This window comes from Ailuropoda melanoleuca, chromosome 2 (genome assembly GCF_002007445.2).
Source record: "Ailuropoda melanoleuca isolate Jingjing chromosome 2, ASM200744v2, whole genome shotgun sequence".
Taxonomy (NCBI): domain Eukaryota; kingdom Metazoa; phylum Chordata; class Mammalia; order Carnivora; family Ursidae; genus Ailuropoda; species Ailuropoda melanoleuca.
The window spans coordinates 146,588,529-146,615,780 of NC_048219.1; the positions used below are offsets into that span (position 1 = coordinate 146,588,529).

The following is a 27,252-nucleotide window of genomic DNA, read 5'->3' on the forward strand; positions in this document are numbered from 1 at the left end:
TTTTTTTTTCAGCAAAGTAATTGTGACCCATAATGAGACTCCAGTTACAAATTTCCATTAACGTTATGTTAATGTAAAAGTAATTTTTTTGGTCAGGTTGCAGATAGAAAACATGCGTAATATTAACTTACTACGTTTCTAAATGAAGACATGTAAAAGAATAACTAATGATGTTCTGTCACGTTTTACCACAGAGAATGTCTGTAATGCTTTGTGTATTAACGGCTTATTTATGCTGCCAGGCAAGAAAATGTACAGTGAAATTCAACATTCATGAATACAAATGTATCTTTGTGTGAAATGAGTGGAAAAAAAAAAAAACAACTCCACGAAATCTTGCAGTCTGAAGGCTGTGAAGGTAGACATGGAGAAAATGAGATTTTACAATTTCCTGTTTTATGTAGTGTATGAAATGAGAAAATAATAATATTTCACCCAAAGATAAGGCACAGAACCAAGGTTCTTTGTCTTTAAAGAATATCACATCACATAAAAAAAAAATCGCATTTAAAACACCTCACTTTATTTTGCCTTGAGGTACCGAGTCCTCTGCTAGGGGCCTTTAGTGCAGTTATAACCGTGTAAGTTAGTTAGGGCATCATCAAAAAGTAATTTTGGTTGAAATGACGAAATGAACTGTGCTGCTGTATCAGAGCATCCAAACAGCCTGTTAGGACTATGCCAGGGAAGCACAGAGAAAGGGTACGTGGTGCATCAGACCATGTCCTGGTGGAATGGGCTAAAGCAGTGAGTGAATGGGGACTCTGAGCTTAGCAAGTGACAACGTGTTGGTGCCCAATTAAGCCTGAAGACCAATAGATGAGCTTTTGACCCAAAGCTGACTCCTCAACACACCATGAATTGTAGCTCTGCAGTCCTGGAACACACCGCTCAAATGCAAATCGTACACACCTCAGGTTTCTCTTCCTAAAAAGGAAGATATATTGAAGTCGTATCTTCCCAAATCTATTTCCACCCAGAGTCTGCGGACTTCCAAGAAGCACTTGGAAGCACATTGGAGGCAAAGCAATGTGTTTCCAAATCAACTTAAAAAATAAAATGAATTGGGGTGCCTGGGTGGCTCAGTCGGTTAAGCGTCTGCCTTTGGCTTAGGTCATGATCCCGGGGTCCTGGGATCCAGCTCTGCTTCAGGCTCCTTGCTCAAGGGGGGAGACTGCCTCTCCCCTTCCCCTCTGCTCATGCTCTCTCTCTCTCTATCAAATAAATAAATAAAACCTTTAAAAAAAAAGCAATGTTTGCTCTTGTTCCCTGGTGGGGTGTCTGACTTCAATGTTTTTATATACAAAAAAAAGTAGTGTTACATATTGCTTTTAATTTTTTATAGTGTTTTAAGTACCTATGCCAAATATTAATAATGATAAAAATGTCTAGGTGTATAAATATTATCACCACTTGGAATCTACCCATCTGCACTCTGATATTCACAATACAAACTAGAGTGTATGTATATTTATTTTACTAAATTGGGCTAAAAACGTTCCTTCTGATTATCTTCCCATCAGGCTTGGAAAGTCCATGATGTGGATGCTACACTGTGACATGCCTACTATATTTCTACAGGAAAGAAAGGAGGAAAGGAGCAAAGATTTTCAAAGATCCTTTAAATGTGAAATTGTAACTTACATCAAGGATTAGTTGGATATGAAATAGAAGCAAATGGGAAGACTAGTTCTCTTAATGTTTCAGATCATGTTAAAGTGATATCTGATTCCTAAATCAAACCCACAAGTATCTGGTTGCTCGTTATGGTACAGACAATCCTGGGACGTCCTAACTGTGACTACAAGGGACATCTGTCATCCCAGCTAGCTGGCTCCCAGCAGAGGCTCATCACGAGGCAGCCTGTAAATAGAACCACTGTGGTAAGGGCTCGGACAGGGAGACCCAGCTCCATAAACGCCAGAGCGCTTCAGGAAGATGGAGACTGAGCTATAGGGAGCTGGGAGCAACCAGCTCCACCTCCATCGTGGTTTCTGTTAGTATAGAGTTGTGCATCCCTGCAGGGAGAGAGATGTTTGTGGCAAAACAAAAGTTTACCAAGGGAGAAGGAAGAAGAGGAGGAAGGGGAAGGTTAGGGAGGGGGAGAAAGAGGAGGAGGAAGGGAAGAAAGAAGATAACTTTGGGGAAAGACAGGAAAAACATTGTTTGCAAGCCTGCAATTCTAAATATTATAGCCTTGGGGAGAATAATGTTTTCTTTAATATTGTTTTCTTTAACAAGACCCGAATGAAGTGCTGTTAGCTGAAACTGGAAGAGGCCATAGANGGCCATAGAGGGTAGGCGACTCTCCAGGTTTAACCCCAAATGAATCTCTAGCCCAGAATGACTCCCTGGAACATAGAGTCTGGGCAGCCACTCTACATACGGTCCTGCGGCACGTCGCTAAGAGGAAAGTCGCCCTTGATGTTCCTGTTTCTCTCCTGGGATCCACGTGGCCTCTCCAGCTCTCTGCCCCTCTCAATTTCCTTCCAGCCCTACTCCCTTCCTGCACCTGCCCATGGTCTATAAAAGTGCCCTGCAGGAAGGAGAACTTCAGAGCTAGACCACCATTCTAGTTACTCATACTTTAGTCCGTGAGCTATGTTGTCTGATATTTAATACTTGCTGGGCCCAGATTGTGTAAATTGGGCATAAACAGAACATTCGAGAAGGTTTACCACTTCCTTTTCCTCCACCCACTTTTCTAATGGACTTATGACTGATGGACTCAGAAACATTTTGCTCTCAATGGAGCCAAGTCTGGAATTACAGTACTCTGTATCCTGCTGTTAATTCCCCGTCAAAAATCAGGATCTATGTTTTGCTATCCTGAGCTATGTTTTCTCCCCAGAACAAGTTTATTTAAATGGAAAGTTGAACTAGGGGAGGGTTACTGTGGCTCACTGCATGACTGGGGGTTGGGGTTTGGGTAGAATTGAGGGAGAGGAGGTGGAATTATGTGTTTGTGAGACGGTGCATGGATGGAGAGGATGACTTTCATACGTTATTCCTTTTTGTCTAGAAGTTGTTCTGCCAGTANTGTCAAAAATCAGGATCTATGTTTTGCTATCCTGAGCTATGTTTTCTCCCCAGAATAAGTTTATTTAAATGGAAAGTTGAACTAGGGAGGGTTATTGTGGCTCACTGCATGACTGGGGGTTGGGGTTTGGGTAGAATTGAGGGAGAGGAGGTGGAATTATGTGTTTGTGAGACGGTGCATGGATGGAGAGGATGACTTTCATACGTTATTCCTTTTTGTCTAGAAGTTGTTCTGCCAGTAAGCCACTCCATTTGAGTAAATATGAAACCAGCCACTTGACTTTGGTGATAATCCTTTGTAGCCTCTGAGGCAAAGAGCCTGCCCCCCTGGCCCTTGGCATCCCCTTCACTATGAGTCAATGGTACTTAAATAGAATCTCAGCAGGTCGGAGCTGGCTTCATGGGGACGGCATCACACTTTCTTTTCTTTTCTTTTTTTTTTTTAAAGATTTTATTTATTTATTCGACAGAGATAGAGACAGCCAGCGAGAGAGGGAACACAAGCAGGGGGAGTGGGAGAGGAAGAAGCANATATGAAACCAGCCACTTGACTTTGGTGATAATCCTTTGTAGCCTCTGAGGCAAAGAGCCTGCCCCCCTGGCCCTTGGCATCCCCTTCACTATGAGTCAATGGTACTTAAATAGAACCTCAGCAGGTCGGAGCTGGCTTCATGGGGACGGCATCACACTTTCTGTCCTGATGGGCCATATCCACTGAAGTAAGCAATTGCTGTATAGGCTTGGGGGGCGGGGGGAGAAAGCAAACAAAAAACCATAATAGTGTATTCTAGGTTTCTCTGCGCACTGACAACACACTGACTTGGGTGCTTGAAATTCAGTCAAAATTTCAGAGCCCTGAGACCTTGCTTGGTGGATGAAAGGGCATGGTGGAATGAAAGNCATCACACTTTCTGTCCTGATGGGCCATATCCACTGAAGTAAGCAATTGCTGTATAGGCTTGGGGGGGGGGAGAAAGCAAACAAAAAACCATAATGGTATATTCTAGGTTTCTCTGCGCACTGACAACACACTGACTTGGGTGCTTGAAATTCAGTCAAAATTTCAGAGCCCTGAGACCTTGCTTGGTGGATGAAAGGGCATGGTGGAATGAAAGGTCTCCTGATTGTGTGTGCACACGTCCAGACACGAGACGCAAGCTTTAGGTTCAGAGCAGCTTTTGACAATGTTGGTTCTCACCCTGCCACCCCACCTCGTTTATACTGTCCCGTGTGGTGCAGTACTCCAAGCTGTGGGTCAGGGTCCTTTCATACTCCTGGGCTTTGGCGCGCCAGTTCACACAGTCCCCCTCAAGGATGTCCAGCTGCTGCTGCAGGTTCTTTGCAGAAACGTTAGAGCAGTTCTGAAAATGGAAGAGAAGAGGAAGTGACAAAGGGAGTGGGCGAAACAGCAATGAGACGAATGTGCTATTTACCTGCACTGTGAAACTCATAAAGGACACTAAAAAATAGGTTCCTGGCTTACTTTATCTTAAGCATATTTGAATGTAATGATTTCAGAAAGAAGCCAGACACCAACATGTTGGGGAAGGCAAACCGTCGTATTTCCAGTCTTGAAATTTCAGTTTTGAAGATTTGCTCATCACACCCAACTCTTCAGAGACGCCGTTTATTATAAGGTATAATTTTTACTTCAAAAGGCATAAAATATGCATTGGAAACATTCAGCTTCTGCACTATAATTTTCCTGTCAACTTGAACTTAACCTCAGGTTCATTATGCAAGTGCACCAATCTCTGCTCAGCACAGAGGGCTGCAGAGGCCAAGGCCAGATGAGGGTTGGAGAACAATTTATAATATTATTTGTGCAAAGTGAGACATCTTATTTTTTTCTTTCTTTTTTAAAATAAATTTATTAATAAAATGGAACTCTTTAAAAAGAAAACTCCCTTCTTGGTAAAAACCAATTCTATGAACAGGGACAGATATTTTGTATTTCTATGTCTTTCAGTTAAAAAATTGAAAAAAAAGAAAAACCTTTAGGTTCATTGTGTTCCATATCATTTAATGGAGATCTTAAATGAACTTTAAAGTAAAATTGGCCATTATGATTTTATTAATGTTATACATATTGGATAGAATAAACATAATCTTTTCTCCCCTCAAATTAGGAATTTGGAGAAGGATTTTTTTTTAATCAGAGTCCCATGTATTATTTATAAAAACTTGATCTGGAAATATTTTCTTCTTTTTTAGTCTCCTTTGTTAAGGTCGGTCCAGTGGCATAAAGCAGATTCAGTGACAAGTGTCCAAGCCTTTGGTGAGGCCAGGAGGCTCCTCCATTATGGGATTTTATGGATAAAGCAGCCTCTCTCGGCCTCAGATCCATCCTTGTTTTATAAAAAGGAGTGTCCTGGGCTAGATTATCTTTAGGATACCTTCCAGATCCAAAATGCTAAAGCAGCATTGGTCCAATCAANGAATTAGGAATTTGGAGAAGGATTTTTTTTTTTTAATCAGAGTCCCATGTATTATTTATAAAAACTTGATCTGGAAATATTTTCTTCTTTTTTAGTCTCCTTTGTTAAGGTCGGTCCAGTGGCATAAAGCAGATTCAGTGACAAGTGTCCAAGCCTTTGGTGAGGCCAGGAGGCTCCTCCATTATGGGATTTTATGGATAAAGCAGCCTCTCTCGGCCTCAGATCCATCCTTGTTTTATAAAAAGGAGTGTCCTGGGCTAGATTATCTTTAGGATACCTTCCAGATCCAAAATGCTAAAGCAGCATTGGTCCAATCAAAATGAAATCTGAGCCACAGGAATAACTAAAAATTTTCCTGTAGTTATATTTAAAAGTTAAAAAAGAAACAGGTGCAATTAATTTTCATAATAATTTGTTCAACCAGGGGCGCCTGGGTGGCACAGCGGTTAAGCGTCTGCCTTCGGCTCAGGGCGTGATCCCAGCGTTGTGGGATCGAGCCCCACATCAGGCTCCTNAACTAAAAATTTTCCTGTAGTTATATTTAAAAGTTAAAAAAGAAACAGGTGCAATTAATTTTCATAATAATTCGTTCAACCAAATATTATTATTTTAACATAAATGTAAAAAATATTAATACAATTTTTATACTGTCTTTGAAATCTAGTGTGTATTTCANTTGTTCAACCAAATATCATTATTTTAACATAAATGTAAAAAATATTAATACAATTTTTATACTGTCTTTGAAATCTAGTGTGTATTTCACACTTACAAGCACTTCTTAATTGTTGCTAAACTTCTATCAGAAATACTTGATCTGTATTCATATTTCATAGTTAGAGTTTAAAATGTAGATTCACATATCCAAGCTGTTCNACACTTACAAGCACTTCTTAATTGTTGCTAAACTTCTATCAGAAATACTTGATCTGTATTCATATTTCATAGTTAGAGTTTAAAATGTAGATTCACATATCCAAGCTGTTCCCAATGTACTTAAAAGTTTTCCCATAATTACACTGTCAGCTTTAAAATTTAAATTAATTAAAAATAAATAAAATCAAAAGTTTAGTTTTTTCGTTGCATTAGGCACATTTCAAATGTGAAAAACTGACTGCCATATTAGACAACACAGTTCTACAATTCTATTTTTTAATTAGCAAGAGAATAGATGTATTAAACAAGACTTTTATAAACAGATTTTTCTCTTTAAAAGTTTTTTCTTTTGTTATAGGTGGTAGATACTCACCACAAATAACTATCCTAATGGTTTAATGTATTTTAAATTTAACATATACTAGGCAATCTGCCTGGTTTCTCTGATATCACACCCAACTCTCAGCTTTAATTAGGTTCGAATGATGGTGTTCTAAGTTGCTTACAGGCCGCTGCACCGATGAGATGATGTCCACTCCCAGGGAAAGGGCCAGCTGATGGAGATGATCGATATGTGCCTGCTTTTCCTGAGAGCGACTGAGGTGAACCTGGGCCTCATGGGCATCATCCAGATCCTTCGGCTGCTCTAAAAACTCCATTTCCCTTGATTTGTTGAGATGACCCAGCTGGAATTTAGGACATTAACAATTAACGTGGATTTCCTATTTTTCTGAAGACAGATCTTCTTAAAAGCCTACCTGCTATAACCAATTTCACTACCTGGTCAAAATGCTGCCAAGCCCATCTCTAATTATTAGTGTCATAAATAAACAAAAATGTTACGGTGCTTCAATTGATAGGGTAAAATGGAGGCATTAACATTGTCAGCTCTATTAAAGAATATTAAAGAAGAAAATACTCTTTTTGGTCAGAATCTAAAACCTTTGCAAGATTTAGGTTTGTGATCTGAGTAAATTCAGAAGCTATTTTAAAGGGATACCGATCTATCTCCATTTTCTGTTAATAGAAGCTAATAACTTTGAAGCTCTACTGAGCACTCCAAAATGTCAGGTAGTTGAGATACAAAAAAAAAAAGAATTTGTTTTCTTCCCTCAAATAGCTTACACTTGGGGGGAAAAGTAATTAAGACTCAAGATGCTAGGGGATGCCTGGCTGCCTCAGTCAGTTAAGCATCTGCCTTGGGCTCAGTCACGATCCCAGCGTCCTGGGATGGAGGCCTGCATGGGGCTCCCCGCTCAGCGGGGAGTCGGTTTCTCCCTCTGCCCCTGCTCATATCTCTCTCTCTCTCACGCTCACTCTTTCTCTCAAATAAATAAATAAAATCTTTAAAAAAGAAAGAATCAAGAAGCTAAGAATGACAAATGTGTGAAATAAACAATGAAAGTTCTAGGAATTTAGAAGAGAGACAAATCATTCCAAGTGACATAGGTTTCTTGGAAGCAGGTGCAGGGTTTAAATGGTAGAGGGGAGAGAAAAGCACCTGTCAGGTAATGGTGCCCAAGAGTCCAATCTTGGAGTTAGGAATGTGTGCACTATCTTTGAGGGACAAAGAAGAGCTCAGTTTGGCTGGATCATAAGGAAGGATAGAGGTATAGTGAGAAAAAAGTTAAAGGCCAGATTGTGGAAGGCTTCTAATACCAGAATAAACAGTTTGGCCTTTATTACACAATAATTTATTTTTAATTTCATAGTTTAAAACTGAGGGTCTTCCAGGTATCTGTGACAAGTCTTACCTTTTCCTTGACTTGGTGAAATTGGACCACCTTGTACAGGATATCTTCGTAATCTTGGATTCTCTCTTTCTGTGTTTGATGGAGATGAATAAGCTCCTTCAGTTGTTGAGACTTCTCTTTCACAGGAGCTCCTTTGCTACTTAACTCTTCCGATTCTCTTATAATGTACTGAACTTCATCATTCAGTTGCTAAAAAAGTTAAAAGCATTAAAAGATATCCAGCTTTTAGGGAGCTTTTTACTTTATAACTGACTATGGGAAGATCTAAATCATGAATCCTTCTCTCACTTAACAATTACTTATTGTCAGCCTCACCCCATCCCTGCAAATCCAAGCTTTCTGCTATCTGATGCTAAGGATACATTATTCTACCCCCATCTTCTCAGAAATTAAAAAAGTATATATCAGCAATGCAAAACACATGTTTCAAAGCTAGCTGGTAAAATACAAAGTCCCCTATTTCTGTGGCATACCAAATACTCTAGTTATCTGTTAAGTGAGTGTATTTGAGATATTTTGTGACCCCATGACCATCTCTGATATTTAATACAGACTAGAATCAGGCGGTAAGGTAAAAACATCAAGAGAAGGCAAGTCCAAAAATATATTGGGGGAATTACTTGTCCTCTGTGATAACAGAATGATCAGAATGAGCCACCAGCTGAGCAACGTGGTAGATATGCTACTTTAAAAACAGTCATCCCAGAATCCACAAATAGCCACCACATGTAGGGAGGGATAAAGCAGCTTCCTTTTTACCCAGCACTGCTCAGATATCCCTTATAGGAATCCAGATTCTGGGACAGAACTTGCAAAGTGTGGACACCTCAAAGGGAAGCCACTAAACATCAGGGATGGATCTTCTGTCAAGGCGGAAAGTAATGGAAATGATTTAGGCTAAGAAAATAATTTGCAGAAGAATAGCAGAAAGGTTTTCAAGTTGAAATCAAGCATGGGGGCATCAAATATATGCACATCACAGTGACAGAACTAACAAAGCTTGGGAATGGCCCCTGACTTAGAGGGATTTACACACTCATGCATGTGCAGGGGCATGTGCACACATGTAGACATGAAAGGCAAATAGGACATAACACAGGGTGCATCAAAGTACCTAACACGTAGGCTAGTTGAATTTTCTAAGAATTTACAGGAAATCATTCACCATGGGCTACAATGGTGTGTTTTTGTGTGGGGGGGGGGTAGGGAGGGTTGGCTATCCACCATAACAGTTTTACTTTTAAAGAATCTAAAATAGATATTCCCTAAAGAAATCTTCAATTTTCTGAAAGACAACGCTGAGAAAGTGGTGAGCAACAGAAACGCAGAGAGCTTGACTTTGCAGCAAAGAACGAGAAGCCAGGCAGGAGGAGGTGGAGGGGACGGAATGCATTCACAGTCAGGCCCGGAACATGACTCATGGGTTTATCTCTCATACGCTGAGGGCTCTCTGAGAGGGAGAACGGGAGAGCACAGCAAGATTCCTGGGAGGGTGGTGGGAACCTGGGGTGCCAGCGGGTGGGGACAGTGACATCACAGTTGTAATTCTGGGGACAAAGTGTGGCAGGGCCTCTGTGTCAGAGCTTGTGCATCCTTGCTCTGAGATATCTTAGTCTAAAATGTGTCTATACCTCTTAAGGAAATAATTAGAGTGAATATATGTGATAAATACATTAATAAGGAAATCATTTATAAATACATTAATAAGGAAATCATTTAATGCAAATTAAAATAATCTAAGAATATATTAAGGACATTTTGTAGCCTGAATGTGTATTATCAAATATAGAACAATGCAGAACAACAGTAGGAAAAATGTCTTTTCAAAGAGGAGTTTTAGACAAGCAATGTTTTTGTTTAAAAAAAAAAAGTAATTCATCCGTCTGTGAAAATTAATTAGGTAAACCTCGACTGAACAGTTTTTGATTTTTTTCCCCATTCACCCAATTCCATTGGTGTGTTCCTTCACCTGGAGCTGAGGCTTCATTTCGTTCCATTTTTTCTGTAGACCTAAAATGCTCTGGAGGCTCCCCCCAAGGTCAAGGGCAGACACAGGCGTAAGTGCTTCCTGAAGAAGGTTTAAGTTGTACATAGTCTGAAATAAACATTAGATCATCATGTGTTTGTTGTCTTTGACACCAGCAAATACGTAACGATCATTCCAGTGATGACTGGTATGTCGTCGAACTTTTCCATCCCCATGAAGACACTCACTACCTCAAGTGAGTTTGTGGTTCTAAACCACCAGTGATCAAAAGCGCAGGCCCTGGGTTTCCTTTACTTGTTTTTGGTTTTAGTGTGGTAAATATATATATAACAAAATTTACCATGTTAACTAATTGTTAACTGCAGTTCGGTGGCATTAGGACTTCACATTGGTGTGTATCCACCACCACCACCTAACTCTTTATCATCCCAAACAGAAACTCCGTACTCATTTACCAGTAACTCCCATTCCCTCCTTCCCTCAGCCCCGCTAACCTCTATTCTGCTTTCCCTCTTTACAAACTTGACTCTTGGTACCTCATGTAAGTAGGATCATACAACATTCATCCTTTTGTGACTGGCTTATTTCACTTAGCATCATATTTTAAAGTCTCTTCTATGTTGCAGCATATGTCAGAATTTCATTTGTTTTTAAGACTTAATAATACCCACTGCATGTTTCCGTACCTTCCTAAGTTGTTCTTTGAATGCTCCCCACTGCTGTTTCACAGGCTTGCTCGCAATGGCTTTAAGTTGCCATGTCATCCGAAGGTGGCTGAGTTCTTCTCTTGCTGCCTTCTGGCTTTCCATAGTGTTCTCCATAAAGTGCACTTCACTTTTTGCATTTAATATTTCATCCCTTTTAGCCTGTTAAATTAATAATCCATATAATGGTTTTTCTTTTTTTTTTTTTAAGATTTTATTTATTTATTCGACAGAGACAGAGACAGCCAGCGAGAGAGGGAACACAAGCAGGGGGAGTGGGAGAGGAAGAAGTAGGCTCCTAGCGGGGGAGCCTGATGTGGGGCTCGATCCCATAACACCGGGATCACGCCCTGAGCCGAAGGCAGACGCTTAACCGCTGTGCCACTCAGGCGCCCCATATAATGGTTTTTCTTTCCCAAGAGACACAGTGTTTTGCACACACTATTTTAGGAGGCAAACACCTGATCATAGCCAACGCAGAGTATGGTTCTGATATCAGGACAAGTCTGGAATGCCTGTGTGAAGGCACAGTGGGGCTCTCAGAACCTATATTCTGTGCTTGGATACCAGGTCCTGAGTTCTTCAACACCCCAGTGGTGTTTGAGTCCCCACCCTCACACCCCTGGCCAGGGTCTGGTTACTTCCTACAGCTTAAGGGGTGATACAATGAGCATCAGGATCCAGAAATGTTGAAGTCAAGATTATTTTAGTGTATAAGTTTTGAAGTGTAGTCCACCATTTATTTTAACACACTCATTAGAATGTGTCAAAGTCTCAGTATCAGGAATATGAGGGGTCCGTTTTTCTCTTTAAACTAGCCCATTGTTTATACTACGATTATTTTAAATTTTCCTTGTGAACAGTGCTTGAAGTTACTCCCTTTTGTGAGAACTGAAATGTACGCCTATATATCTCTATATTTGTAACTCTATTATGTATCAGAATTGCAATATTTAAATTCAGAGCCCTCTTCCCAACTTCTATATGTTCTGGTTGACTGATTGGAAAGCTTTAAACAGTGTTTTTAAACAAGGGGAAATTCAACTGGAGGCAGAAGGATAAGAGAAGTAAACAGCAAGACCGTGTGTTTTCTTTTTCTTTTTTATGTTTGCACGTGAAAAATGTGATAGTTGAATATTTGGTTGACAAAACAACGGTTCTTACTTTGATGGCCAGCCTTTCTCAATAAATCCTTAAATTTCTAAGGAGCAAATAAGCCTGGATGTCTATAATTGCAATTACAGCTAGGTATCTAAAAGTCAAGGGATCTTTTAAATTGTAGTCAGAAAACAGTGTCATAAACATGTAGCAATATTTTAAAAGACTATCTTATTTTTAAATTATTTTAAATGACATTACTATTTCATATTTATATTTTGTATCAATTTAGACATAATAAAGTACTGATTAATTACAAAAGAATATAATTGCAGGTCCTAAGTGAGATTCCCCCCATGAATTTGGGGGTTCAGAAATAAAATTATGTATGCTGTAATTATGGTTAACAAAATTCTGATATATCAAAAAAAGTATTAGACAACTTCAGCAGAACCCATCCCAAATAATATTTTTTAATCTATGCTATAAAGTTAGGGTATCTTTCAACATATTATTAAGCAACTATTAATCATAATATAACATATAATTTAAAGTAAACTTGGAAATTGCAGCATATCAGTGTCAAGCATAATCACCAGGGTATGTTTCGAGTGAGGTCTGGAAAAGGGAGAGCACAGTAGTATTTGTTGCTGTTTAGGTAGCAGGATTCAAGAAGAGTGATGATGTACTTGGCAGACTTAAATATTTTGGCCACTAAGGAAGATTAAATAATTAGTCCAAGGTCTAGTTAGTAAACACAATACTTATTCTACTTCTGTGTAGGGTCATGGAAAAATGTTCCATAATCTTATCTAATAGGGTACCAAATTATCCATTTTCCATTTGAATTCAGGCACAGTGAATGGTGTGTTTTGTTTTCTAGATATGTTGATAACAGGAAGGCAGTATCCTGGATAGCATCCTTGATATTCACAGCTATAAATTAGTCAATTGGCACTTACATCAAGATATCTGCCAGAATTCTCACCTAAATCAATTTGCCTGATCTTGATGATTTTTTTAGATGAACTGAAATCTTTTCAGTTTCAAGCTTGAAAAAATGAGCTACAGCAGCCCAGTCAAGAGCAGAACACTCAGTGGAAAAGTCCAGCTGCCCTTCTTCCTTTTTAACAACAAAACTGGTTACCACATTTCAACAATAATGTTTGCTTAAAAGCCTAATGGTCCAAAAAATATGAAGAGAATTAAAAAAGTGTTTTACTTGCTTTACCAATAATTTCCTATTTCAGAATGTCACTGAACCAATAAAGTTAACTATTACGTGAATCTTAATTCTTATCAATAAAGAGGAATTTATTATATGAACGCAGTAAGGACCTTGGGGTAAAGCATGTGTTTTATACATAATGTCTGAGACTTGATAGATGTGATTCGTGGGTCCTGCCAACACAGGACTACATGACTGGAAACCAAGAGAAAAGTAGACAACAGAAACAAATCCAGGCCCAGATGTTGGAATTAGCCGACAAACATTTTAAAATACCCATGATTAGTATGGTCAAGAAAGTACAGGAGAGATGCAGAGAGGACAAGAGAGAGAATTTCACTCGCAATTGAAATCTAATAAAAAAGATCCAACTGGACATTGCAGACCTGAAAAATAAATTTCTGAAATGACGTTAGTAATAAAAAGGATGGACACAAAAATGTAGTTTGCAAATATTTGAATTCCCTTGTGAATACAAATCAGAGAAGTACACAATCATGAGATCAAAGACTGTAACGAAGTAAAAATGTGATAGATGATAGATAGGTAATACATGTTCTAAATGTTCCAAATGAAAAATAATTAGTTTCTACAGTAAAGCACCTGTATAACATAAGAACACGGGCAAATAGCTTAGCAAGTTGTCTCTGATGCTTAAGAATAGCATTAGATAAATTAGCACTATTTAATATTTACTTTGTTTCCATGTAGATTTAATAAGAATAATCTCCAAACAGCAAAGGTGGAGATAGAGTTAAAGAGAAAATCGTAGCTCAAAGTGGATGAGAATAGTTATAGAACCTAATTCTTCCAAATGAATTCAGACTCTAGATTGAGACATCACATTTCAGAGTATTGGAAATTGCAGATGTCAGTTAACTTTGCAAATTGACAGAAAATTAGAGAAGGGCCAGAAAGTTAGAGAAAGGAAAATGCCCTGATTTTCACAAGGGGGAAAAGGATGGGCTACATCATTTACAGATTGGTAAGCCTTACACTGAAAATCAGTGCAATAAGTTTATCATGGATCAAGTAGTTTGTGAGCTCTTTGGAAAGAATTCTTTGATAACAAGGAGTCAACCTAATTTATGCCAAATTATACTTATGTAATTGATAGGATACTTGGTAGGCAGGCCTTCCTTTGAGCTGTCTCTCTCACCACAGACTTAGGAAAAAAGTTGTGCATTAGTGGTTGAAATGAAGTACTATTGGAAGTATCCATGATTGTTTAATAAACAGGTTAAGTGATGGCTTAATGGATTCGGAAGTCAACTTGCCCCTAGACACTTTTATTAAAAATCTACTTGCAGCCACAAAAGGCCTACTTATCAAAGGTATAGAATTAAATTCAGAAAAGATGGCTAATGCAGTAGATAGTAGGTTCGGAATTAGTTTAACAAGATGGAATCATGGGTGAAGACCAATAAAATGAAATTAAATAGGAATAAATATAAAGGCCCGCATTTGTATGTAGAGGATAAATGCCTGAACAATATAAAAAGGGAGAGAAGTAGCTTAGTAGGAATTGCAATGAAAACATTATGGGAATTTTATTTGATCACAAGCCTAATATGAACCAGCAAAGTGAAATTACTGCTAAAAATGCTAGCGTAATGTTTCCTTAGTAAAGAATGATGTCCTTTGTTACACTTTGTGTTGAAGTTGGACCTCACTTTTTGGTTACATTTTATGAATGATTTTGACAAACCACAGAAAGTTCTGGGAGGGAGAATTAGGATGGAAAGGGAAAAGAAACTATCTCATAAATGATAGAAAGGATTTCTCTGTGGTTAGCTACCGGAAAAACCCAGATTAGATATAGCAACTGTTTTCAGTGTTTGAAGGACTTTCATGTGAAAAGAATGAAATATTAACACTTTTTTCCCCCGTGTAGTTACAGAGGATTAGAAACAGATATGAAGACAGATTTAACTTAACATTAAAAAAAAAAGATTTTTAGTATCTGGCATTTTGTAACAATGAAATGAGCAGTTTCATTAGGAAGACACTTGAGGTATTAAAGGAAAGGTGGATTAACCATTTTTTTAAAACTCTGTAGAGAACTTTATATGGATCAGAGGTTGGTATGAAGATTCTAGAGTATTTTACAGATACAACTCAACAACTAAAATTTAGAGTACATTTCTAAATATAATGGAGCTTCACCACGAAAAGATCTGCTATAGAAAGAAATTCTTCAAAATGATGATTCGCCCTAGATGTTGTCTTTAACCCCTGGAAATTTTGTAAGGACCTTGTTGCGTGCTCTCAAAATAACACAGAACTTTCGGATGGACTTCTACTGAGGTTTCTATGTAATAATGGCAATGTCGTATTTGAATTATAGTCACTCTTCTTAAGAGTTAAAATAGCTTTCATTAGAAACGAATAGGAGGTCTAAGACCAAATAAGCATATAAGTGCTCAGCTTTAGCACTGTTCTAGGTTGAATAAAGCTAAAAAAAATAAAAAATAATATAAAAAATAATAAAAACAAAAACAAAAACAAAAAACAACTTTGTAACCAGCAAGGCTGATTAGCAGACAAATGGACTTACGAATTTATGGTTTTGACTTTGACAAGGAATCCTTGCAGAAGGTGTTAACACATTCCATGCCATTCTTACCATATTTATTAAATTAAGGAACTCAAGCCCTAGGTCTTGCGTTAAAAAACTCCTCTTCAAAAATAGCTGCCATTGCTTCTCCATGGAGTCAGATCGACGCCTGGCTTCAGCATCACCCTCTTCTTTCTGCAGGATTTCAGTTTGGTAAAACTCCTTTAGGTTCTGACACTGCTCCTGTACCTAAAACAAAAAGAAAAAAAAGGAGAATGTAAATGAAAATTAAGAATACTTAAAAACGTTTTAAAGAAAAATAGCAGATTCTAATAGAAGCCTATATAAAAATTAAACAGAAACTACATTTCAGAATTCAAGTTATTATTGAACATTGTCAATTTACTGAAAAGACATGAAAACCTATTTAGGTTGTTGAAAAATACGACTACCCCTCAGTAGCAAATTAAGCTGACAAGTTTGTTACCCATTAGACCTAGTTACCATAGCCAAACCATATTTATGTATTACATATGTGCATGTTCTGCAACTGGGGACAATTTATGTCAAAGAGCAGTGTGATTCCCTTGAAAGCTGAGTTTCGTAATTCACACACACAAACAGGAAATACAAATCAGAAAGAAATGTAGCCAGTGAAAAATTATTTGTAATTATTAATCACAATTTCCTTCTAATCAATGATAAACCAGAATAAAAAAATACAATCACTAATTTTCTGTGCAGATATTAATATTAAGATGCCTCCGTAAGCTTATCGTACTGAGGTACGTTACTTCAACTGCCTAAAATTATATTTTCTCATTTGCTAACCAATGTTAGCAGTACTCGATTATTTTAAATCACTCTCTTTGATCAGAGCTTATATAAAATCAAATGTTCTACAATCACTTGTAGAACTATAGGTTAACATGTAATTGGGTAATGTAGAAATAGTAGAAAAATTTTGACACAAGCTTTTATGCATTTTGAGTAATATTTAATGGCCAATAGAACAAGACTCAAAGAGCTCATAACTACCAAAAGCAATCTAAACAGGGTGAGAAATTTCAGGCAATGGTTAGTATTTTAAAGATGTTAACATCATTCATCACTTAAATGAACTTAATAGGTGGGCCTGAAAACGGTGCTCAGAAATAGAAGTTCTACCCTCATTTCCCATTTTCCATTTATTCATGCTTCTGTTTTGCTGATGCTTGTTTCCTCAGCCTAGAATGAGCTTTCCTTAATTTTCTGCTCCTACTGATCCTTCATGAACTACCGAAAATGCTACCTCCTCCATGGAGGCTCCTAAGATTCCCTGTGTTCCCAAAGATAGTAGGGAGAAAGGAACTGTAAGCAATTATCGTAACACAAAGACAAGTACACACACAATGTTGTGGACCTGCTGAGGAGGGACCACCAATTCTACATGGAGTAAATAGGCAAGAACTTCCCAAAGGAAGTGACCTTTGATCTGTGTCTTTCAGAATGGTCCAGGGCGAGAGGCAGTCGAAGGGGGTCCCAGATGGAAGGGTTAACAAATGTGAAGGCACCAGTGTGAAAACATGGCTGATTCAGAGCACGATAAAAGATCTTGTGTGAATGAAGTTCAGGTTGCACGAGCTGAGCGGTTAAAGAAAGAAGGTAGAGGGATCACCGTGCTGCGTAAAGCTGGCCAGCAGGTTTCAACTTATTTTCTACCGTAACCAACATGATGTGACAGATTCTCATGAGTCTGAAACAACTGATAGCTGTCACAATGGTTGAGAATCAGCGTGACAACTACCAGCACTTCTGTGGTGTTGTACGCTATGGGCTGGGATGTCAATTTGATGGGCTGTCGGGTATGTGCAACTCTCAAAACATAAATTTTAACTCATCCTCCTTTTCCAATGGCTCAAAGAAGCCCTGAATGGAAGAGAGAATGATGCCATTATAGGAATTCCCTTGAATCTGTACTAGTTTATGTTTTAAGGGAATTAATGATAAACTTTAATATTTCATCCGTTTTTGGTAAAAGTTATTTAAAATTTGAAAAAAAAAAGTTATTTATAATTTGTTTCACAAATTACATTTGTCATATTACCTGAATGTCAGGAGGTAACATGATCACATTTACTTTAGAATGACCATTTTTTGAAAGGAGCGAAGCAGAGAATTATAGGAAGAAGACCAGGCAGAAGACAACTTCTTTAAGCTGAACAAGAGATGGTGAGGGCTTGAACTGAGGAAGTGATGGTTCAGGCAGAGGGAAAGGGGAATTCAGAAATCTTTTAGGTTGTCCCTATAGGTAAACAAGGGGTAGCATGGCCTTTGATATAGGAAAAGACAAAAGGAAGGAGGCTAGGGATTAAACTTCAGCTTTGACATTAACTAGCTGTTTGATCTTGGATACTAACTTCTCAGAGTCTCAGTTTCCCTGATTTGTAAAAGAGGGATAATAGTAACTAAACATAGCAGTGTTACAAGGATTAAATAAAATCAGGAATGAGGGCACCTGGGTGGCTCAGTTGGTTACGCATCTACTTTTGGCTCAGGTCACGATCTCAGGGTCCTGGGATTGAGCCTGCCTCTGCCTCTTCGCTCAGCGGGGAGTCTGCTTCTCACTCCCCGTCTGTGCCTCCCCACCACTTGCTCTCTCTCTCTCTCTCACTTTCAAATAAGTGAATAAAATCTTTAAATAAATAAATGAAATCAGAAATGAAAAGAGTGGGGCCTCATACAAAATAAGTGCTCATTGAGAGAGGTCTTAGAAAAGACTTTGAAACTTCTACATAGGACTTCTGAAAAATGATGGGGTCATTAATCCAGTGCCAAGATACAGAAGAAAAACATGTTTGGAAAATAGATAACTGGCAATGTTTTGTTGAGCTTTAGGAGCCTACAGGATATATAGGGAATTAGTATGATTGGAAGTTGAAAGCATCGGTCTGGGACTTAGAAGTGCTGGGGCTGAGGAACCATTTTTGAGTTATTGGTGAATTAAAACCACAGTCAGGGTGTGTGATTTTTGTACAGAAAGTGTATAGAATGCCCAAAAGAGAACACAGGTAAGAGCTCCATGACTCACCACATTTCAGAAACAGAAAACTAAATGAAGAAAAAGGAGAAGGAACAGATAAAGAAGTAGACAAGATGATGCCACTTATGTGGATATCCAAATAAGGTAAATCTACAGAGACAGAAAGCATTTCCGTGCTTGCCTGAGGCTGGAGGATGGAATCCAGAATTGACTAAAAATATGCAGTAGGCCTCTATTTAGGGTGATAGAAATATACTAACACCGGAGTGCAGTGATGCCTGCACAACTCTATAAATATACTAAAAATCATCACACTCTATAATAGGTGAATTTTATCCTCTGTAAATTGTACTTCAACAAATCTGTCTTTTAAAAAGTCACGGGAGGTGAGAGTGAGTGAGCTAAATACATGTGGCAGAGAGATTAACGGGGATGAAGACTGAAAATACAGCATCTCATTTGTCAACTAGCAAGTAGCTTATCAGAACATTTTTGATAGAGAGAAGAGGTGGCAAATGGCAGGACTAAAAAGAGAATACACTACAGGCAGTGGGGTGAGGCTTGGGGAGGACAAGCAGGCAGAGGCGAGAAGTGTTAGCTTCCCGTTCTGAGAGTGCAGGTGTGAAGGGAAGGACAACTACAGAAGGGCAGTCTTGGTAAGGGCAACACCACTGGCCATGGCTGTAGACCCATGAGAAGGAAGCAATGGAAAAGCAGATGTGAACAATTGGAGGATGGATCTAGCTGAAGCTCGATTCTGAAGAGTGTAGGCGTGCGTAGGGAGGGACTGATGGCTGATTCATGTAGGACACAAAGAGAGGCTTCACTTTATTGGCAACTGGGGGATGCCTCATGTCAATAGGTTTGGAAGTCGAAGGAAGTCAAGGTTTTTTGTGTCATATGTGTCAATCACATACAAGAAAAGGGCATTGGCTGAGATTTAGGGATGGAAACTGGGGTAAGATGTTTGAGAATCACAACTGAATGGGTGCCAACGAGGGAGCACATGGGGACCCCAGCAGAGGCAGAGACCCATATGCTGTAACGGTGCCAATCAGCACAGTTTTATGATTTTCTGTAGGAGCATCTGAAAGCTTGGAAATGGAAGCTGAGTAAACAGAGCATTGGGTTGGCCTGGTGTTGGGAATTGGCAGGGAGAGTCAGGGTGGACAGCAGGGACATGTTGGCATGGAGAGTGGGCTGGAAATGAATAAGTAGGAGCTGGTGAAGAAAAAAGGAAAGCCTGAGGGGGTCAGAGGGTGACGGACTGAGAGCACCACCAAGATGAGAAGGACAGGAGGCTCTACCAGGGAGGGAAACAGATTTAGTGAAAGCAGGGACGGTGGAAGGACATGAGATCTTTCTGCAAAAGTGTTTCTTGCAGAGCTAAAGTTCCAGCCCTAGAGAGGCTCTTGGTCCCAAAGGCTAGAGTGGGCCATAGATGCTGAACTAGAAGCCAAGCAGGTGGATTTTTGGCAATGAAGACACAGAAAACAGGATTTCTTTGTACCTTCTCCACCATTTCAAGTTCTGAACAAAAGCGTACACCAGGATAAACCTGTCAATTGCAAAACCTCTCCCAAACCATGAGGGGTTGCAGCTAAGAAAAACTAAATAAAAGTTTAGGTGACAAAAGGTGGAGTAAAGATGTGGAACAGGAGGCAGTGGTCACCTGAGATTTGCAGGGACTGCTCATGGCCTTCCTCCCGAGTGGCGAGAATTCAGGACATTACAGAACGAGAGCTGACAGAGGAGATGTGCTTAGGCAGGACACTGGTGGTAGGGGGGAAGGGTGACAGAGGGAAGGTGAGGGGGAGAAAATGGAATTCGAGCATGCTCCCTAACTTTGGTTGACTTTACCCCAGAGTGGACTGTGTGGGCTCCACCTCCCGCTAGGCCAGTGTCTGCCCCCCTTAGAGCAGCAGAGTTCGTGTGCTCCTAGGTGGCACTCTCACCCTTTTCCATGACTGATGTCATCTCCCAGAGAATGGGACCTCTGAGAGCTGGAATCGTAGTCTAAGAGAGGGAATTTCACGATTCTCTAGTACAACCCCATCAAAAGACTGCCTCAGAAGAAGCTCTCCGAGGTAAACTTGTTAAAAGGCATCACACAAGACAGATCTGAGATGACCCGAAAGTCTGTAATTTCTAATTCTGTGTATGTATTTTAAATGAATCGCACTAATTGCATGAGTATTCAAAGAGATCCATGGCGGAAGATGACTTGTTTTTAAATAATTTTGTTCTATGTTTAGGATATTGTAAATGCTTGTAGGCCACAGTGAAAAGTTCCAACACAACCACTGTGCTTGTGAATATATCTACACCTACACACTTGCTTCATTTTTTAGGAAAACAACCTATTCTTTGAGTCTTTGTATGGCACCTTGGAGAATAAAGGGCCAGTAAGGGAGTACCTGCATGGGAGTGGAGGATACGGGACTACCCACCGGGGCTTCTATCCCCAGAGAAAGCAGGAAGAAGGCAGAGGCCACCTTGCTGCAGAAGGTCAGAGCGTAGGCACCATACCTCTTCTGAGGACTTTAGAAATGCCACATAAGATTGCAGGACTTGTGACCTGGAGCCGATGCTTTGGCCAAGTATTTTTAATTCTTCCTCTAGCCATTTAGCTTTAGAAGAAAGCAATGCCACTTCGTCAGGTTCAAATTCATTTTTCTCTGTCATAAGTTTTGCAGCTGCTTCTAATTCATGTGCTGTCTCCTATGAAAGCAAAGCACAGGGGGTCAGAAGCTGACAGGGGAATCATGAACATTCACATTTCATTACCTTCTGTACCTCCATCTATTACAATTATTAATTGAACTTGTACCAGAACTCTCCTCAATGAAGGAAAGGCACAACTTTCAAAACTTCAAAAAAAAAAAAAAGTTACCTTAAAAAGAAAACCATCTCAAATTATTCTCTCACTCTCTCAGCTCTACTTTTCATTTGGAGCATTCTATTTTTTGCATTACAAAGAGAGAAGAAAAGCTGTTAGGTAGGAAAAGTTATAAAACAAAATGGCAGAAGTGTTTGAAGTAATTTATTCAACAATTACACATGAGGATTACTTTCTGAAATTTAACAATAGCTCTAGCAAATTCCTAAACTAATTTTGTTATACAAGAGATGGCAAGTCTATAGAAATTGTTTACTCCTTGTTTAATTTATAAAAAATGGCATGTCACCGATGCAGTCTTATTTAAATCTCTATCTAGAAGGGTTTTTGAACAAGGGTAGGGAAAATGTTATATATGAAACCTAACGAGCCCACAGGGTTCCTCTTCTGGGTTTTCTTTGGAGTGCAATTTCTGGCAGGTAAAATCTCATGGATAGAATGGATAAGCAGGTATGGTAGGCATAACATCTACAATTGCCACGGAAAGAGCCATGTAAAATTTTATGGTGAGCTTGAGCTAGGAATCAAGCAAAAATGAAAGAAAAAAACGTCACTGTCATTTGCAGCAAGAAGGAATTGCTTCCCTGCTTGTATTTAATATGCTTCCCAAGTACTCCACTGAATGAAGCTAATTTTCATTTCCAAGTGTTGCTTCCAGATAGCACTCTGGGTAGGAGGAAGCAGGGGAGTTCCTCCCCGTGCCATTTCCTCCCGCCTTCTAAAATTCTTAAAATAAAAAAATGAAATTGAATTCAGATGTATGTTGTATTGTAAACATTTGAAATAATGATTAAAAAAAAATTCCATTTAAAAAAATCAATTTGTCTGTGACGAAGGTCACCCAAATGTGAAGAAGGTCCTCTGGCTGAGAACCGATGGAGTAACAAGGCCATTGCCTACCAACCTGGGTGAGCCCGGAGAGGTGCTAGACTCACCTTTCGGAACATCTGCTGGGGCCGGCTGGGACTCAGTGCAGATGTAGGGCTACCAGCAGGAATGTCTAAACCTAAGTCCCAGGGGAAAGGCTGAGGGGGAGCTAGAGAAGGTGCCGGGATGAGAAGGGTATTTTCTGTCCCTGAACGTTGTGCTTGAAACAAGATTGTGTTATTTGCTTCCTGGAATCTTGCATTAACGCATGTTGCTTCTGGGAATTTTCTTTTGTAACTTACTCTAGAAGAAACTCACAAATAGTCTTAGAGAAGCATTCTCCCTGCATCCTGTGGCTTCCCAAAAGGAGTTGCCAACATCTCCCAGGCAAGAAAAAGGGGACAAATGAGTGTTTAATACCAGGTTACAAAGTTTTAGTGAGCTCAAGCACCCTTATAAAAAATAAATACTTATATACCCATATATGTATAAATAATTTAGATACACATAATAGAAGTTTTAAGTCATTATTTACCACAATATTAATTTAGAATTGCAACCCTCAAGAGAGCTAGCATTAAGTTTTATAGCCATGGAATTTATAGAAAAGAAATCGTATTTACAAAATCATAACCATAAAAATAACTCTTATTTAATTTACCTTAGCTTGGTTATCTAGTTCCAAGTATTTACTCAAAATCTTCCCTGATTCAGAAAGGCTGGAACCGATATCCATTGCATTAGAAAGTACTGGACTGATCTTCTGAATTGACATTTCCACCTTTAGCAATAAAGAATATATTGCAGTCTTAGTAATATGTATTTGCATACACGTTTGCATATGTATAGGAAAGATAAATACTACTCTCTCCAATCCCATTGTACTTTAAATGGATATACCAATTTTCATCTAAAAATAGTTTTAAATATTTTAGAATGCCATGATTAAATTAATAATGTTTCTCTTCATATGAGGTAATACTACTGTCCCACCGAGAGAGGGTATATGTTTAAAGACATAAATTTATTAACAGACATATGTTTTATTAACAGCAATGAGATATAAACAATCACCCACATCTTCTAAGAATTTATCACCTATATTACCTAGAAAGGACAATGCCCTTGCTAACACATCAGCAGAGATGAAATTTATCTGATTAATTAACTCATAATCATCCACTATAAGTTGAATGGGGCCCAGTTTACAGGCACATCTTGAAGTAAAGATCCAAAGCCTGGGTATTAAATCACCCTCGGGGTTGCTATGTTTAGGGATCCTGGGGCAGGACCAAACCCTGTACATGTGACCGTAGAACACAGGGACATGCTTGGGCCATGTAATTGATGAATGTGGGGAACTATGATTTGATTTTTAGTACACACTAATCAATGGAAAAGTACTCTTTAAAGGATTCATTAACATTCAAGTTATGTTCTTCATCTCCTAGCTCTCCCCAGAGTCCATCCTTCCCACAGGTAAGTTGGGTCTGAACTGGCAGGAAGACAAGGAGCAACAGTTGTCTGAGTTCCTACTGTGTTGTCCACCACCCCCAAATTAGTCCGAGTCTCAAGCTCCAGGGAATGTGGCACCACAGCTGCTGCCATATTTGGAATCTCCTTGGACCCGGCCATCAGAGCAAGTCTCAAATTCCCAAGTTTCTGGATCAATAGCAGGGGGGAAGGCAATGTAGGTAGAGACGTGGTAGTTTAATGTCCTCTCCTGTGAAGTCTACTAGTTATACTTGTTGAAGTCAGTCGTATGCCTCCACTGTACCAGACGAAGACATCACTGAAAATCTGAGACCCAGCAGGGGCATCAAGGTGCGTTAGCATTAACGTCCCTGAGATAGTTTCTACTGTACGTCCCAGCTACACATAAGCAATTTTTTATTTAACCAACTAGTAGCTGCTTGGTTTTATTCCTCTTTGAAAATAGGAAATATATTTCTCCCGTACCGAGCCATTGTATCCACTCTGCAGAAAGAGGATTTTCACATGTATGTTTTTATTCAGAATGACCACATCCTCTGTACTGACCTCCTTCAACAAAGTATGATAATGACAATTTATCCCTGGAAATCCCTAAAACATCATTTTTGGTATTTATGTGGCGTCCTTGCATGGTATGATACCATGTTAACTGAAATTGTGCATCCTGGAACCAGGCACGGACCCACATAAAACAAGGACACAGTCCCAATATGCACACGGTTGGGTTCTGTGCAAACCAAGCGCTGCCTTTGTGTGTGCATGTTCAGGGCTGGCTGGCGTGGCGGTAGGATGACGCAGCAAGTCTCAGCAACCTGGGACACGAAAGGTTGCTGAGCAACACTGAACTCTAACTCTATGCTGCTCAGTGATAAAACTGAATGTTTTTATCATTATCAAGCCAAAGGAGACGTGCCGAGACCCTCCCACCGTGCCCCATGCTGCAGGTGCTGTGCTGTCTAGGATCACCAAGGAAGGAGCTGCATCTAGGTAGGAGCCAATGGAGCGCACATTGAAGAGACTACCTTCTTGAGGAGGCCCTCCACCGAGGCAGTTAGCTGCTGTTTCTTAAGAGCAAATTCTTTGTGCGCGGAACACTGTTGGGTCAGATGGTCCACTCGTCTCTGAATACATCCCATCATCTCGTGGACTCCGGTCCCCTGAGAGCTGAATGCAACAAGTCAGCCATTAGTTCACTCCGCCCTGACAGAGAAGCCCCAGGATTAGGGAACATTTCAAAGTGGGTCTGCTCTTCCGTGATAGGGATGAGTCAAGAAAAGTTATCAAGCTTCAGGCTTTAGGATAACAGAAGCTAAGTAACACCAAATTATGTTCCCTTGTTTAAATCAGTCACTCTTGAGGGAAAAGATGAGTTATGGGTTTTTGCAACCAGGTCTAGTCTTCTTTTGTAAAGGTTTACTTTTTAATATTTCTCTAAGATATTTTGAGAACCCTATGGCAAAAAGCACAGGCACATCTTGAAGTAAAGATCCAAAGCCTGGGTATTTTTGCCAAGTATGTTTGCCAAGAGTTTTCCTGGGGGTGTGACTTGAAAGCTTCATTTATCTAAAAGATGCTCTTTGAATAGAAATGTGGATCAGCCAATTAACAAACCATTTACTAATCCAATAGGGTTAAATATTTATGTAATTCTAAGTTCCTTGTTCTCGATGATGACGAATGCTCGAGGCTATATTCATTAAGTGAAAACCAAGTTATCACCAACAATTAGGAATCTAATGTACTTGTTCATAAAAAAGAGACTGAGCCTCACATTGTCATTTTTCACCTCTCACATGAAAGAAAAAAGTGACATAAAAGCTCATTAAACACACATGCCTTTAGAACAACAAATGACCTTAGAGTCAGATCCCATTTGCTCTGGTCTAAAAATAAATTAGCAAGTTTCCTACCGATGTTCAACATAGGCCCACCAGTCATGCAAGACAATGAAGGGAGGCTGCTGGTGGAATGAGCACCTTTTAATTTGTCCACCTAGCCCTAAGACAGAACCTCTCCTACTACCTAAGAAATTGAAGGCTTTAATTTTGTGTCAGTCATTTCCTTCAAATACTAATAAAGATTAACATGATAACTCTGAAATTTAATTACCCAGAGTTAAAAAAGATCTTGGAGTGAGGTATAGATTTCAGTAATTTTACCTCAAATAATTAATTTATGACTCTGTAAAAACGAATTTAATTAGTAATGAAATGAGGGCGAGATCCCATATGACTGAGAGGTAAAGTAACTTCACAGGAATGACAAGAAAGCTGCCAAAGGGGTGAGAGTTCATCAGGCAGCTTGAGAATCTTGTCGGATGTGCGTGGGATTCACGTGTGTCCTGTGGGTACCACTGGAGCCCCAGAGAAGTTTAACTGGGGAGAGAAAACGAAACCACTGTGATGAATCTTATTCTTGACACAAATGTTCTACAGATGCTACACTTAAAACAATTAGTTTTGCATTTTAATAACTCAGGGACGGTTGAAGAGTATAATGAAGAAATCAGGAGGGTTTTACAGAAACAATTCTAGTGATACTCGAGTCCACAAATTTTGTAAATAAAAGCAGTGTATTGGTAATACCAACCATATTTTGGTTAGGTTTTAGACTTTGGGACATTATATAGTAAAAAAGCACTTGAAAGCCCAGTTGTGCTATGTATTATAAGTTCCAAGTTTTCTGTAGAATATGCAAATCTAAATGAGAAAAACCAATAACACAGAGGAGTGACGTAGTAGCAATGTGGAAAGAAGGTACAGAGAGCAGCTTGTGAAAATAAACGTGTAAATATATTCTAAAACAATGATTGAGTGCTACTGTGGCAAGGCAGCATTTTTAATGTTTTAAGTAGTCTCCTTTCTAATACTCATAAGTGTAAGTGTCCTATCATCTGGGTGTAATTGTTATCTCCATTTTGCCAATGAGAAAACTGAGGAGGGAAAAGGCTCAGTTACTGGCCCAGGTCACCATTATTAAGTGGCAGACCTGGGATTTGAACCTGTTCATCTGATCTCAGCGTCCACACTCTTGACACATGACGGGAAGAAAGTGTATTCGTCCTCTAAGATTTCACCTTCCCTCGAGTTGACTGTTAATGGAAACAGGATTAGCCTGGCTAGCGTGTTCTTTTGAAATTGGCTGGCTTCTCCAAAGCAATATCTGCCTGTAGTTTGCAAAGTGGCCACTAGAGGGACACTTGTCCAAGTTCATGCTTTAAAGGAACCTTCCAGCACAGAGAACAGAAATAGGGAAACAAAACCAAATCAAGCATTCCTTTTGTGAAAAT

General features: G+C 39.3%; 1 protein-coding gene across 4 annotated transcripts in view; it reads right to left on the reverse strand.

The window, feature by feature from the left end:
* CCDC141 (coiled-coil domain containing 141) overlaps nucleotides 1–27,252 on the reverse strand; it is a 191,148-nt gene that overhangs the window by 36,741 nt on the left and 127,155 nt on the right. For 3 of the 4 annotated variants that reach the window (XM_019799234.2, XM_011224427.3, XM_019799235.2), the window contains exons 9-17: nucleotides 24,986–25,127; nucleotides 23,131–23,250; nucleotides 21,233–21,424; nucleotides 15,751–15,930; nucleotides 10,781–10,960; nucleotides 10,077–10,202; nucleotides 8,108–8,296; nucleotides 6,860–7,039; nucleotides 4,251–4,400 (exon numbers count right to left, since the gene is read on the reverse strand). In XM_019799234.2, the coding sequence (XP_019654793.2) occupies nucleotides 4,251–4,400; nucleotides 6,860–7,039; nucleotides 8,108–8,296; nucleotides 10,077–10,202; nucleotides 10,781–10,960; nucleotides 15,751–15,930; nucleotides 21,233–21,424; nucleotides 23,131–23,250; nucleotides 24,986–25,127 (1,459 nt within the window). Of the gene's footprint in view, nucleotides 1–4,237; nucleotides 4,401–6,859; nucleotides 7,040–8,107; nucleotides 8,297–10,076; nucleotides 10,203–10,780; nucleotides 10,961–15,750; nucleotides 15,931–21,232; nucleotides 21,425–23,130; nucleotides 23,251–24,985; nucleotides 25,128–27,252 lie in introns of all 4 variants that reach the window. The other variant, XR_004623510.1, reaches the window with a different exon arrangement.